This window comes from Haliotis cracherodii, unplaced genomic scaffold, assembly GCF_022045235.1.
Source record: "Haliotis cracherodii isolate W230 unplaced genomic scaffold, xgHalCrac1.p SCAF_6, whole genome shotgun sequence".
Classification (NCBI taxonomy): Eukaryota; Metazoa; Mollusca; class Gastropoda; order Lepetellida; family Haliotidae; genus Haliotis; species Haliotis cracherodii.
Genome location: NW_027266319.1, coordinates 17312968 through 17328756, shown reverse-complemented (window position 1 = coordinate 17328756; position 15789 = coordinate 17312968). Strand labels below are relative to the sequence as shown.

Sequence of the window (15789 nt, the reverse complement as noted above, 5' to 3'; positions counted from 1 at the left end):
GGTGTTAATGGCAACGTTGGCAACAGACGAATGCAGCCGGAGACCATCCTCGGAGTGGCAGGCCACGCGTAACCAATAATCGACAACTGGATTTGAACAACACACCTACGAAATAGATTCCAGCCAGCAACAGTGACTGCAAGAAGCATCCCTGGCCTTCGACGAATATCTTCACAAACCGCCGCCTCAGATGTGCAGGGATTGTCGCCAGAAGACACGCCAGACGTCCCATTTTGACAGGAAACCACTTGTCAAGCACGTCTACAGTGGTGCAAATAGCGTCTACGCTGGACGGCCATGCAGTGGGGACAAGTTCTATTCACTGACGAGTCTCGTTTTCCCCTCAGTCACAGCATGGACGGATTTGACTGTACTGACGTCGAGGTGAACGTTATGTAAATCATTGTGTCATGGAAGAAGATCGGTTCGGGGGCGGCAGCGTTATGGTATGGGGTGGGATTACAGCAAGACAGAGGACCTGTTTGATAGTGGTAGAGGGAAATCTCAATGGACTGCGCTACCGCGACGAGATCATAAGCCCTGTTGTTCTACCGTTTTTGCGTCGTCATGGCCCAGGCATTATCTTTCAACATGACAACGCCCGGCCTCATATTGCTCGACTTGTTCAGGATTCACTTCAACAAAACAACGTGAGTGTCATCCCCTGGCCAACTCGCTCCCCTGATCCCTCACCAATCGAGCACATGTGGGATGAGATGGATCGGATCAAGCTGATATGGACAGATATCCCACAGGACTTTGTGCGACGCCTAGCCCATTCCATGATACGAAGATGTGTTGCTTCCATCGCAACCAGAGGTGCACACACATGCTACTGATTTGTAAATTGACATTTTTGCATATTCATGGGTTTATTTTATGAATTCACGCATTTTCTGAAGTCAGTATGGCAAATTAAAACATTTGAACACTTACAGGAGTCTTTTATCTATTGCAAACCGAAATTGTTTCACATTTGGTAAAAAACATAACTTTGCATTAAATCTTATTCAATGTCACGGGAACTTTTGTTGTTCAGTATATAAAACGTGAACGCCAGAGAATAATCAGATTATTTGAACATTTGGTGTTTCAGTCACTGAAGCGGGGTAGCTGAGATCATACCACGTTTCCTCATTTCTTGGACAGCGGTTGTAGAAAGTAGCGTACACATAGTACCAGTGTTTCATACTGTCACGCTCCGTTGATATAAAGTCCGGCGTATATTGAGTTTTCATAAAGGAGGAAAACATAAAACCGTCAGTCAATGTAGCTCATATAATGATGTAGATAACATTCACCAGTTACTGGTATCAAACCTGTTACCACACATGTAATCTGCAATAACAGGAAGGCATTCAATTTTTGTCAAACAGGGATGTGAAATATATTGTATTGATGCCAAACCTTTCCTCAATTGATTAAAACGAACAGCACATGACAGGAATGACGTCTCTAAATTTGTGTACATACATGAAGTAGTGATTACGCTTTTTATTTCAAGTTGTTTTCCAATTGACTGACGTTTATTCTATGGCTGTCTGCCCGGGGTCTTAGCTTTAAGTTCTAACTGTGTCTTGGCATGTCCCGATTTTCTTTCCACTCCAACGGTTCTGTCTGGAATCATTTCTAATCAATTCTGAAATTTCTGTTGAAAATTTTATTAACATTTGGCTCCAACAGTTAGTTAACGATTAGTGAATAAAAAACAGAAACTTTTTTCTGATATGTGTTTATTACTGGTTGTATGTCAAGAGTTTGTGTCTGAGTTCATGATTTTATGTATACATAACAGAAAGCATTAAAGCATTGTAAGTTAAACACGATAATATAGAATATTGTTATGGTACGATTACAAATGTGTGCAGGCTGATTGTTGTTTGTTTTAGAACGAGGCACTGAGCAACACTCCAGTTATACTCAAGGTCTGTAAATAATCGAGTCTGGATCAGACAAAACAGTGGTTGACATCATGAGCATCAATCCTCGCATTTGACATACGTGACAGGAAATGAACAAAGTCACCGGGCCTGACCACTGGATCCCGTAAGTCGCCTCGCCTCTTCCGACAAGCCTATGTTGCTGGGGACCTATGTGCTTACCAAAGCTCGCGGGTGAAAGATGTTGTGTATCAGTTTCACTGATATAGAGGTCTTACTAAATCATGTCGGGTTGTATGATAACATATAGTATGAGGAGAGTGTGTATAATACAGAACAGGTGAATGTGCTGTTGGCTAGAAAAAGACAAAAGATTGACATTCAATACTAAAAATAGGAACAGATATACACAATATAGAAACAAAGGTCATGGTGGATGTACTTTCATATATGTTTTGTTACGCCAGCAATTGTTCTGAACTTTTTGTGCAGAATGCATGCTTCAGCTGTTATTCCCAAAGTTTGGAATCATTTTACAAAATGTTCAGAAAATACAATGATCAGGTCGACAACGTCTGTCTGCACTACCATACAACTATCACACTATGCACCTTCAAGGAAAAGCTTCAGGCGAACGGATTGCTTCCAGTTTCACTATAAAATCTTCAAACCTAATATGTTGAGTGATTTCTTTAGCATTTCTCAACCGTAGGGACGATTGTGCCTTGATATTATTGTGTTTGTAAAACATATTCGTATGTCCACAATCTAATTCTATGTACAATATAACATGCATATGTACATATTTAGTGAACACTATTGACTGTTTAGACCCAACGTTACTCACGTAATACAACGTAAGTGGGTTACGGGCGTCTGTCTGTTGTATTTCGAACGACGTTAACCAACTTCCAACTTTATTTATAGTCCGCCTTCTGACAGAGGTTGCCCCATTATGGCATATGTTTGCAACGATGCACACCTAAGCATAACGCAGATTGTTACTATTAGTTTATAGTTTTGTGCCTTTTCAATTGGCGTGTATGTACCTAGTAAACCAATCGACCAACTCGCATTCTTTAAGTCCATCAATGTTATAACAAGCAATGGTGGCATCGTTCAATTAGCAATGTATAGCAGAGTGGCGTGTCTCTATTCCATCTGTACAGCACCATTCGCGTACACCACACGGTCAGGATTAAAGTCTCTCATCTGGGATTCGATCCCCTCATTAGCATAGAGCGAGTGTCCAGTGCTGTCAGTAGTGTTAGGGGGCGCAGGGTCTGGCAATGTATTGGGGAATTCCTCATATGCACAGTTTAGACTTGAGTAATCGCCATCGCCACGTCCGGATTCAAAACCAGAATAGTGTCTCTCAGACTGGTTTTTGTTCTCTTCTTTATGGTTTGGACCCTGTTGTCTCCTAGAATGAATGGACGTAAAGTAAAATCTGGTTTAGATTCAGCGGTATACCTTCAACATATAATGATACCACTGCAATTAAACCTTATTCTTGCGCACTGTCATTAATAGTTACATGTTGTTTCCAGAACATCACGATGGGACACCAAGCATGGGCTTCACACATAATACCCATGTGTGTAGCAGCAAACATGGGTCTTCTGCATGACGACTGTAACCACCGCCCCACTTACTTGAACATGAGCTTCTTATCTAAAATTGGCACATTGATTGAGAACTGCATTTGTATCATGAAAATTTAATTCGTCCCACCAGAGAAAAATAAGTCTCGATTATCTGCTGAAAGAGATTCTATTGGGCTTAAAGGGCAAACTAGATTTCCTCACCTGATATAACAGATGATAACTACTGTCACACAGAGTACGACGACGATGGCGACAGACGACACCATGATAGGCGTTATAATAGAACTGACGTCATCCTTGGCGGTACCAGGCCCTGAAATCAATCAGCAGAATAGCGGTTATCCGGACTACAAGACACGAGTCGAACACCATTATCAGTACAACACCGAAGTCACCACTACATACAACACTGGAGTCACCATCAGTACAACAACAGAGTCACCGTCAGTACAACACAAAAGTCATCATCAGAGTCAAGTGAAACCTACTGCTTATTCATAATAAGCTCATGGAATAACAGTTATCGAGCATGATTTTACACTCAATCCTTTTTTGAAATTCCAATACAATATGCAGAATAAGAATTCAAAACCAATCATGACGTTTAGAAGTTTCCGGATGGAAGACATGTAAAACTGTTGATTCTCCCTCCCACCAAACCAACCCCAAACCCAAATAATATTAATATTAATCATAACTGTCAATTAAGAAATTAACACTTCTATCCGACAGCAAACTGTTCAAGAAGAGTCATTGAGACGCATCTTGACTTATTCTTTCAATTTGTGTGTTAGCATTATATAGCTATGGAAGTGGCATTGTAAGTGGCAATCTCCCATATTGGTAGAACAATCCTAGTACATTAATGGCCTAACGTCACTGTGGTGAACGTTTCTCAATTTATGAACGCGACCCGTGAAGATCCGGAGTGGAATATGTCTTCAGCAACCCATGCTTGCCGTAAAAGGTGACCATACTTGTCGTAAAAGGCGACTAACGGGATCGGGTGGTCAGACTCGCTGACTTGGTTGATGCATGTCATCGATCCCAATGACGTGAATTGATGCTCATGATGTCAATCACTGGATTTTGTTGTCCAGACTCGATTATTTACACATTTCCGTCATATAGCTGGAATATTGCTGAGTGCGGCATTAAACAGCAAACAAACGAACATAGCAACGCTAGACATAACATAACACGTTTAACACCATCATTCATGTCGAACACAATGCACAAATCCTCCCATTACTCAAATATTGCGATTTGAACATTGTTTAATGAGTTGGACGACGAAGACCCGTTTTCGATTTGGTATAATGTGTGAAGCCCATTTCTGGTATCCCCCGCCGTGATATTGGAATATTGCTAAAAGCCGTGTAAAACCGTACACACTCACTCAGTCACTTATGGCAGACCTGATACCCCCATCAAACTCAACTAGTTCTAAATACGTTCGTGAAAATGTTGTGGAACGGGCTCCAACTGTGTATGAACGTAGTGGACGTAGTAGCAACTATTGACAGTCTTTTTACGAACTTCATCGACGGGCTCGGACGGGGAGGGTGCTCCAAAACTTTGAGTCAGCTCAAAATTTTATCCCGTCCATCCCGTTCTGCAATTAGTCGGATTGACAACGTACTTTTAACGAGAAAACGTATTACGAACGGAATTGCCGTACTTCGAATCTGCTAGGGACGTTTTACAAACTGGTGCAGTCGGATATAATTTTCTGTACGTGTGCACACCGACCGGGTCCGTTTGTTGCTCGTTTATGATGTGTACAGCTCGGAGCCCTGAACTTAAATGATGACTGGCTACAACGCGCTCGGTATCCATAGGAGTCGGGCCAGGACGGGCTAGGACGCGAATACACACACTCGGGACGAGATGAGGACGTACTGCGAGCGAGTTAGTCGAGTTAAGAATTAGTTAGAACTGGCTTGGACGTATTGAGAACGGGTTAAAACGGCTACGTATAGGGACGTGCTCGAACTGCTTCGAAACGTTGTCGGGGTGTGGTGAACGGGCACTATTATACGATCTGAACTGGAAACAAACGGACTGCAGACTGGCTAAGAACGAGATAAGAACGAGATACATGTATTGAGGATTGTTTATGAACGAACTAGCATCTTATTGTACGCCAAACTTCGCGTTCCGACGTGATCACAGCCCGTTCTAGTATTTTTTTAGAACGGGGTAGAAAGGGATAGAACTACTTTGGTGTGATGGTAGCATAAGCGATGCAACTCTGTACTGTGAATTGCGATGCCTTAAAAGACAGGGTCACTGGTACCCCTCGTTATTATCATGATGATTATACTATGTACCGTGCATGTACATGTATTCGGCGTTGGTAAATGAGTGATGAAAACTAAATGAACGGACCACTGAAATTCAGTGATGACTCTTGTCATTGTCGATCGGTCTTTTGACTCAGAAGACTATTTGAGATACTGACTTACCGGTATTTGTACCAGTCGAAGATGTTTTTGGTTCTGTAGTTGGTAAATCAATCGGCGTCGTTTTCGTTTGAGTAAATGTATCAGTAGAGGCGACGGTGCTAATCTTTTCCGATACCGCAGATGTTGTGGATGTGCCAGATGTTGTGGACGATGTTGTGGATCTAAGCGATGTTGTAGACACGAAAGATGACGTAGTGGGTAATGCTGAAGAGATAGAAATTGGCCATCTTGTTAAGTTGTCCTGTAGCCTTTACATGATTCAATACTGTTTCTAAAAAACTCGACAAGTCCCTGTCACAAAGTTCAGTAATACTGAGTCGCTAACAGTCAGACCCTGATCATAAGGGGCAATGTAGAATATGTACATGCGCAGTGCTGGAGGGCCTCTACACCTTCCTTCCTGACTTCCAACTACAACCTGCCCCCCACGGACATGATACATATGGGTTTTCAAGAGTAACAATTGCTGGACATGCGTGGGTGCACTGACTTTGTGAAAAGGGTATATCATTAGTGTTGTAAATTACTGCAGACACATATTTATGACCAGAATCACACATGTTTCATCCATTGCATTGGCTATCCTCGGTATTTCAATGTATTATTCATTTTCATTGATCTGGTGTGGTTAATTACTGATTTCAGAATACATTTGATTTTTGTGTTAACCGAAGTGTTTCATTTTGAGAATCATCACGTAACATGAGTCTATAAAGATTTACCGTATATTTCCACTTCACAGAGACTCAAATTCAGGGACTGTCCTGTAGGTTGGCGATGCATCAGGAGGTTGTCCCCTGTCACTGGTACATAACAGACTAGGGTGTACTCTGACATCCATGTGTAGGAGATGTTCTCACTGTGACATACTCTGCCACCTACCGTCACACTTACATCCTTCTGTGGACCTGAAATGAGTATTATGTAACGTGACAGAAATATTGCAACAGTTGTAACATGTAATGTATAGAACAGTTACACCATGGATGAGGAAAGTCCTTTTGTTTAAACTCACATTTCTTTAAATATACTGAACCAAAAATGAAACGTCACATTGATAGATATATGAGAAACCTTATTTGTCTAAACACTGTAAACATACTTTGAGACATATTAAAAAGATGAACCTTGGCGCAATTTGATCATTAAGGTTGAAATTAAAGTGTCAAATGTTCTTAAAGTTAAACAATACACTAGTCTCTGAGAAAATGGCATCACAAGTCAGTATCTCGTGTGTCTGCCATGTGCATAGATGACTGCCGTGCAACGTCGATACATGGAATGGATGAGGCGCTTGATGAAGGCCATAGGCACTTGAGCGCATACTCTGAGGAACGCCTGATGCAGTACAAGCTGCAGTTGTCGGCCTTGGTTGGAATCATTCAGCCGTCTTTGAATCTCGTTCCACAGGTGCTCAATGGGATTTAAATCAGGACTGAGGGCAGGCCACTGCATGGTTCTGGTGACATTCTGCTGGAGGAAGTCTCCTGTTGTTCTCGCAGTGTTGACATGGGTGTCATTTTGCTGAAACTCGTGGCTGCGGCGACGTGCCAAATGAGGCATCGTGTGTTGTCTCAAGACTTAATCAATGTACCGAGCTCCTGTGACACCATTGCCTCTCCCTGGACCGATGTTCTTGAAGACCATAGGGCCGACCCTCTGTGCAAGACCAATTCCAACCCACACCATTCCTCTCAACAACACAAGCATCCGAATAATGTTTCCCATGGCGTCGCCAGACTCTCTCTCTTGACATCTGCTGTTGAGATACAGTAACGGCCCTCCTCTGAGAAGAGAACTCTTCTCCACTGCTGGTGGCGCCAATGCTGGTGCTGTGTTACCCACTGAAGACGGTCCCGGCGATGACGTGGTGTAAAAATGGGTCCTCGGTGTGGCCTGTGACAGTGGAGGTGTCTGCTCGTCAATCGTCGACGCACTTTGTCTGCACTAATGTGTCGCTGTTGTGTCCCCATGGTCTATCGAGCAGTTTCCGCAGCAGTTACAAAGCGATCTTGAAGATGCTGTCGCACAATCTGACGATCCTGACGTCGGGTGGTGACCCTTGGTCTTCCGCTACGTGGTCGGTCATCTGTAGTGTTGTTGGTCTGGTCCTGTTGCTCAAGCCTGTGTATAGTCCTTACGTGCATTGGCTACTTGCCGGGCGGTTTGTCCAGCTTGCAATCGTCCAAGGGTTTGGTGTCGCTTATTTCTTCAATATTGGCATGTGGTAGCAATTCAATAACGAATGAATGTTATCCGATCTGGGTGGATTTTAATAGGGCAAGAAATGGGGGAACGCATCTGCATTTCAATTTGCTCGGAACTCACGTGAATCGGGTTACTATGGCCGTTGCCGTGATGCGTTTGGGCGATCGGTTTTATTGTAATCTGCTTTGGGGTTTTTTATCATCAAATTTCATTTTTTCCGGACAAGGTAATGTTAAATTTTAGAAACTTTGACAAAAATTACTCAGATATTTAAAAGACAACTTTTCATGGAATGTTACTTGGGGTGACGTTTCTTTTGCGGTTCAGTATACCATATAGGCAAAGTTATCCTGTTATGAGTATATATTCCGGGTGTCCGGGATATGACATACTTTGCCACTTGCAGCCACATGTATGTCATCCTGGTGATCTGTAATGAGTGTTATGGAACGTGAACAGAATAGTGTAACAGTTGTAACTAATAATGTAAATGGCGATACCTTACAGTTACACAACGAGGAAAATCATCGTCTTACTTTTCATATGATATGGACAAAGTTATTTTGTTGTCACTATGTAAACTACGAGCCTGTGTTTACAGGGTATATGTAATTAAGTCATGCGTCAGGTTAATACAAGATGTCATAATCAACACTGATTGAATACCTTCCCAGAATATCTTGATCGTGCTGACTGTCCTGTTCTGTCCAAACTCAGCCTTCCATACCGGATATATGGACGAGACTGATGCACACAACCCTGACGTCACACCATCAGTGACCCAGGCTGCCTGGCCGGTGATCGTGTAGGCACTGTTGTCCCTAGATGTAAAGGTACTCCTTTGCTGTGGGGCTATATTCACTGCAAATATCATCAAATTTTACTCTAACGATGACATTAATCTTAGAAAATGTTTTTGTCTTAATGTTTTTAACGATGACATTAATCTTAAAAACATTAAGACAAAAACATTTTCTTTAGATACAGGGGAAATTAATACAGGTTCATAGCAGGATGGAAATAAAGATTACCTCCCTGCATTCTCCCGCCAGTTAGTGGATTAATATGTAAACACATAGTAAATGTACTCTCTATCGGCACCGAGAAAAATCAGTGCGTCTACAGATTATCACTAATTCCTGGCATTTGAATTATTAACTAAAATTTTGACCAGCAAAATAAATGAATGAATATGCATATGAACCTTGCGGTCTATTGTGGATCACCCGTTTCTCTGGTCGGAAGTACTGAATAGAAGGTACAAAACGGATGTGTCTGATCGAATAAATAAAGCGACAAAACCCTTTCCATATCCAATAGAAATCTCTGCATAAAGTAGGGTCGAGTGCACAATTCCGACTATATCATGAGCATGTGTTTATGAATCATTGTCAAATAGTAAGGCATATATTTAGCATAGAAACGATAACGTTTATAAATATCTCAGGACCATGATCGGTAATAAAAGATAATAAAGTAAAATAAGATGTAACAAAATAGTATTTTCAAAACCTTAATTCATGACAACATGTTGTTTAAAAATCTTTGTGTGACCGATATTCATGGCCAACGCCATTAACCCCCAAAGTTAGGATTGGTAGGAGAGGATTTGAAAGTACAGTGGGACATATTTTCCAAAAGGCCACGAAAACTGCATTTACAATCACGATGTGCCAACAGCATCATTCCCAGTAAATCTACAGGTTACAGTTGAACAACATCATAGGTCAGGGTTGTCATCTTGCATCGCACAACTTGTCACTATAGTATCGAGACTGTCAACAAAATCCTTGGCAGCCATAGAAGGTAGTAACGAGTAATCCCATGTAGGTAAATTTCATCCACATCCTAGTTTGGGTTGGAGAGGTGAGGGTTTTTTTTAAATTTATATCATTTACTTGGCATAATTTTTAACTAACTAATAAAACGTGAACATCTATCATAAAACACATCCTAATCAACAAAGTTTATTGAGAAATGTATTAGTTTTGCATTTTATTCATTATTTTTACAACCTGTCACCCCCACAATTGGAGGCGACCTGTTGATTTCGAAGGAATGACTTGTCTCAATGATTTCCAAGAAATGACTTGGTTGAGTCCAAGCACGTCAAATATGAAGGTTGTGGTGGACTTGCTTGGGGGTTATTTGACAACTTCTTCTTCTAAAAAAACAACAATGTGAACTAGTCAAAACAATGAGTATTTTAATCTTGAACCTTAGTACTTCTCGTTACTTCTCAGTTTTCGTGACCTAGATCTTTGTCCATTTCCATATCGTGTTTGCAATATATCATCATGTGTAATAATGTGCAAAGGACAATGTATGATAAAGGCACGGATTGGTATAGAGGATATGCACAAGTTAAGAAATCGGAAACTGTGTTTCAAATCATAATGGAAAGTATCAGATCAATTCATGTGAATGAGAATTATATGTTATTCATTTCAAATATTGTGTGTTTGGGTCTTATAACAACACTTAATACACAGTAAACTAACAATAGTTGAAAAAACTGATTGTAGAGGTATTAGAAAAAAAAAAAAAATTTCTAACGTTTGAACACGAGTAAGTCTTTGACTTGCTCACACTTAGCTTTTTACTCGCTTTAGACATACTTTTATATGTAATTGTTGATGTGTGAAGTCCAAAACGTGTAACTGTTCAAAAGACAAACTGTAGTTGTCAGCCATTTGAAAATGTGTAATAATTCCCATACCTATTACATTACCAAGTTTATTGCAGTAACACAATTTGACAATTCCAGTTTTCAAAAGGAGCCCTTGTCTTACCTTGTCCTTACTTCGAAGTTGAATTATGATATATAATAGCATGAATACGTTTCAGTTTAACAATCCTCCACGGAGATCCACATTACCTAATGTACAGTTCTCGGGGCAGTTGGAGCCAGTCACACAGGGACAAGCGTCTTCACCAGATACTGAAAGAAAGATAGATAGAATATTAGGGTACACATTTGTATTTGTAACCCAAATGTCTTTACCTAAATGAACGAAACATGAGTACTACGCTTACGATATCTACCTTTGTATGACACAATTTAGTTCACTTGAAACCGCCTCCGTGGTCTAGTGGTAGAGCGGGCGGAAGGTCCGCGGTTCGATCCCCGGTTGCGTCATACCAAAAGACGTTAAAAGATGGTACTTGTTGTTACCCTGTCTGGCGCTCGGCATTAAGGGGCTAAAACAGGGACTGGTCGGCTCGGAGTCAGTACACTGTGTCTGAGTGGGGTATTCATGTTAAACTGCGGCAAGGTATCTCAGTGAGCTAGAACTATAAATTTGCATCAGTTCTGACTAGTACAAGCACACACACACACACACACACACACACACACACACACACACACGTACATGCACGTCGCTATATAAGTACAATAATCTTGGACGCGACGTTGAGCCCAATTTCACCTTACCTAGTTCTCTATAATAACAGATCTTATATTTTCTTACCTGTGTAGGACAGACACGGATATAGTAACAGAGCACACAGGTAGCTGGTGGAGTGTTGTGGAATCATAGTAGCACAATTTGTGTCTGTCGCCCTAGACACACACACCCAACCCCTGACCTGCTCAAGTCCCCGACACTTTGCATTGTGGTTACACCTAACACGAGAATATCCCACCATTGAATCACAATGTTTACATTTTGCACAATAGTGGAGCAGATAACAAGTATACGTGTTCTGATCAATAAACAACTATACCAGCTTCATAAACTCAGTGTAGAAGTGTAATGTTCGTTATAAGCCAAGGTGAAATCTTAAATGTCATAACATAATCCAACTACGCATAAATCAAAACAATATACATACAAGATGATACATATAGATGTATCGAGTCAACGTGACATTTGGAAATGGCTTCTATGGTATTTAAGCCATGAATTAAAATCGGAGAACAATGTTGTGAATAAAATCGACAAAACCTTTTCCACATTCATAAGAAATCGCTGCTAAAAGCAGAGTCGATTATACGATTCCGACTAGGTCATGAGCATGTGTTCATGAATCACTATCAAACAGTGATGATACCTGGGCCCAGTTGCACAAAGAGATCTTAGCACTACGACTATTGTAAGTCTATATTAAAGTAAGGGAGCTACGACCATCCCAGTGATATCTTTGTGCAAGTGGACCCAGGTGTTCGCGAGAATGTGAAAATATTCTGCCCCACCAGTGTTTATTATTGTAACCCTGCATATCAGCTGAACACATTGATCTGTGACCGAGGTATGAACGTAGATATGAGTGTAGGTATGCCAAACTAGATATGAATGTAGGTACATCCATATAGATATGTCAATGTAGGTATGAATGTAGATATGCCAATTTAGGCCATGGCCAGCAATGATCCCAGACCTTTGCCCGATGACAGGGAGACGTATGCGTCAACGTCAATGGCCGCAGACCACGATGGCTGAACTTTGCCAGACGCTGCAGTGGGACATTCCCCCTGAAATCGCCATTGGGAGCCCTTTGCGCGGTATGCCTTGTCGAGTGAATGAATGTTTAACAAATTGCGTCGATATTACGCACTACTGATCCAAAAACGTCACATTTCCCATCTATCGTCCTTCAAGGTCGTTGTCAGTCATAACATCTACTGTCATAATTTCATACAGTCATTACCGAATGTACTGTGTTTCCATTTTGGTCATTATTACCATGCAACATTTACTAGAAACTAATAGCTCTTACAGTTTGGAAATCTTAAGGTATTTCCGAGTACCACCTACTATTTTAAGAGTATATGAAACAGATGAGGCGGTTGCAATGGTCTCTTATATTTCTGGTTCGGTTTGGGAAATCAGTGGAAGGGCATTTGAGGCTATGTGATCATTATTGAACGAGATCAGATAATCGATTTACAGGAAGCTAAATTTGTTGGCTCAATTTGTGACCATGGACCTGCAAAGACTTTCTAAAACGTAGGTAATACTGTTATTGCTATTGTTATGGTAAAATGTGTACATCTTACAAATGATTAATGTGTATTTTTAAGGTATATGGCACCAAAATAATTCCAATCTTACATTACTATGTAAAAAGTACCTCGACTTGAGCAAACCTTCAAAATATATAGACTATCCATTCCTACATCTTTTTGCTATTGGCAAACTACTTTTGACTTGTGGAAATGTTCAAATACGTTCCGTTAATAAGCACACATGTATATGGCATGCAGTTACAATTAAGAGAAAAAATCTTATGTTTTTAATTTAGGGGTTTCAATTGTAGATTCGATACCTGTAAATTTCATACGAAATGAAACATCTTAGCCCCGGGATCGCAATTCGCAGTATAGAGTTGCGTCCCTTAGCTTTGAAAGGATATATTTAGCTCTGATAATAATCTGTGTTTTATCAACACCATGCCCATGGGTTTCACTAAAGCTGACAGGCCGTGATATAACCGTGATATTGTACAAAACGACGTGAACTAAACTTGTATAACTGACTTTAGCACATCATTTTAGGCCTGATATATGTAGGGTCTCTTTGCATTGAGGTTTCTTCCTGTTGAACAAATAAATGCAATGGGGGATTTTTAAAACAGCATTTGATTGTGCAATGTAGATAACATTCACAGAGCACTTTATCTGATAAAGATATTCATCCCGTGTTTATCTATGGAGACGACATAAATATATATATTGTCATAGCATGTGAAGTATAGCCAGACTATTGTTGTTTCCCTGTGCCAAGAACATAAACATGGCTGAACAGAATTTGAAACTTTTTTTCAAATTTTGATTTGATTAAAACATGATACATTTAACGACTTTTCAGATCCACATTCAACCAAATAATACACCCGCACACTGTCATTTTAAAACTGGAATAAGATTTTTTAAAACATCACCTCTGTTTTCTTTTTCTCCTAATAGTGTGGTTCTCTGTAAATGTGAGACAGCTTTATTCATTTCATCATTTTACCAGCTGTCTTAAAAGTTATAAGGAACACAGTACACATGTAAAATATGTGATTTATTCTATTTTATTATGTAAACGAGCACAAACAAAAATATATAGAGATCATTAATATGCATCGAAGATGTCAGTCGCTTCACATATCTGGGGAGTGTAGTGACGAATACAGGCGGAGCAAACGAAGACATCCGAGCCAGAATTGGAAAAGCAAGGCACGCTTTTGTCACCTTAAGACCAATATGGAAGAATACAAACATCATTCTGAGAACCAAACTGCGGATTTTTTAAAACAACGTCAAATCTGTCCTGCTCTATGGATCTGAGACAAGGAAACAAACAAAGAAGACAGATCATGACCTCCAAGTCTTCCTCAACAAATGCCTCAGACAACTGCTAAAAAAAAGATGGCCTGAGAAATTATCAAACCGGGATCTTTGGAACAGAACAAACCAAGCTCCAATAATAGAAACCATCAAGAAAGGTAAATGGCGTTGGCTAGGTCACATCCATAGAAGGCCGCAAGGAAACATCGCGAAACAAGCACTCGACAGGAACCCACAAGGCAAGAGAAAGAGGGGAAGACCCGTAACAACCTTGCGACGAACCTTGGAATCTGAACTGAGATCAATCCACATGTCATGGGGAGAAGCATAACGAAGACCACAAGTCTGAAACAGATGGAGACCTGTTGTGAAGGCCCTATGCCCCTCAAGGGGTACACAGGAATAAGAGAGAATATGTATATACATAAATACAGAGGCGGTGGGGTAGCCTAGTGGTTAAAGCGTTCGCTCGTCACGCCGAAAGCCTGGTGTTCCAGTCTGACATGGGAACAATGTGTGAAGCCCATTTCTGGTGTCCCCCGCCGTGACATTGCTAAAAGCGGCGTAAAACCAACACATACTCACTCACTCACATAGAGGAGATAAAAACATAATCCTGAATCAGACAAGACGCATGAATCTCTATAAGGTCCGCAATAATGTATTACGTTAATGTCAATGGTATATTATTAATCAACAGTGACTACCTGGTTTTCCACTGACAATGAAAACAGAGAGATGAAAACAGTCGAGTGGCATCTCGTTTGTCCGGAGACCCAGACTTCAGGACATGCTGGCTGGGAACAACCATATTTATCAACCCACACTGTCTTCCACAGTCGATATCGCTTAGGTGCGATACATCAATATCTCCTTGGAGATATCACAACAATGAAATTGCAACACAATGCTTTGCAGATCATTGTGATGTCATTGTTACCATGATGTCACAATCAAATGACGTCACCGAAGCAGGTTAGCTGTTATGTTTACGCTCAAGATACTGGTTGTGACTGTTCACAAATTGAAACAGTTGAAAGAAGAAGGATGTTGTTCTGGATGATACATAGAATCTCTCCCATGTGTATTGATATCAATGTATCAGCACTCGTCGACAAGCCTCGGAGGTCACTAAGTAACTATAGCAACCGAGTAGGAATACAATGCCTGAGTGAACTGCCTCATTTATATATATCATTAGTGCTGAATGATATGCATCCATGTTTGTTTACATATGTACGCACTCATCGGGACAGCTCCATCAAAACTTTTGAACGTTACGCGGTAGTTTTTGATGCATCGCATCATTCTATGGAACTTACTACAAGTATTTCCTACCAGGTGATCTA

At 40.7% G+C, this 15789-nt stretch overlaps 1 protein-coding gene across 1 annotated transcript; it reads right to left on the bottom strand.

Moving 5' to 3' along the window:
- Window positions 1-1757: 1757 nt before the first annotated feature.
- On the bottom strand, window positions 1758-11733 carry LOC139445647 (mucin-3B-like). The gene is made up of 7 exons (XM_071226835.1): window positions 11637-11733; window positions 11042-11104; window positions 8830-9024; window positions 6678-6863; window positions 5956-6159; window positions 3689-3800; window positions 1758-3303 (listed from the first exon to the last, which is right to left on the bottom strand). The coding sequence occupies exons 1-7, from the start codon at window positions 11701-11703 to the stop codon at window positions 3033-3035; spliced, it is 1098 nt and encodes a 365-aa protein (XP_071082936.1). The 5' UTR covers window positions 11704-11733; the 3' UTR covers window positions 1758-3032.
- Window positions 11734-15789: the final 4056 nt, after the last annotated feature.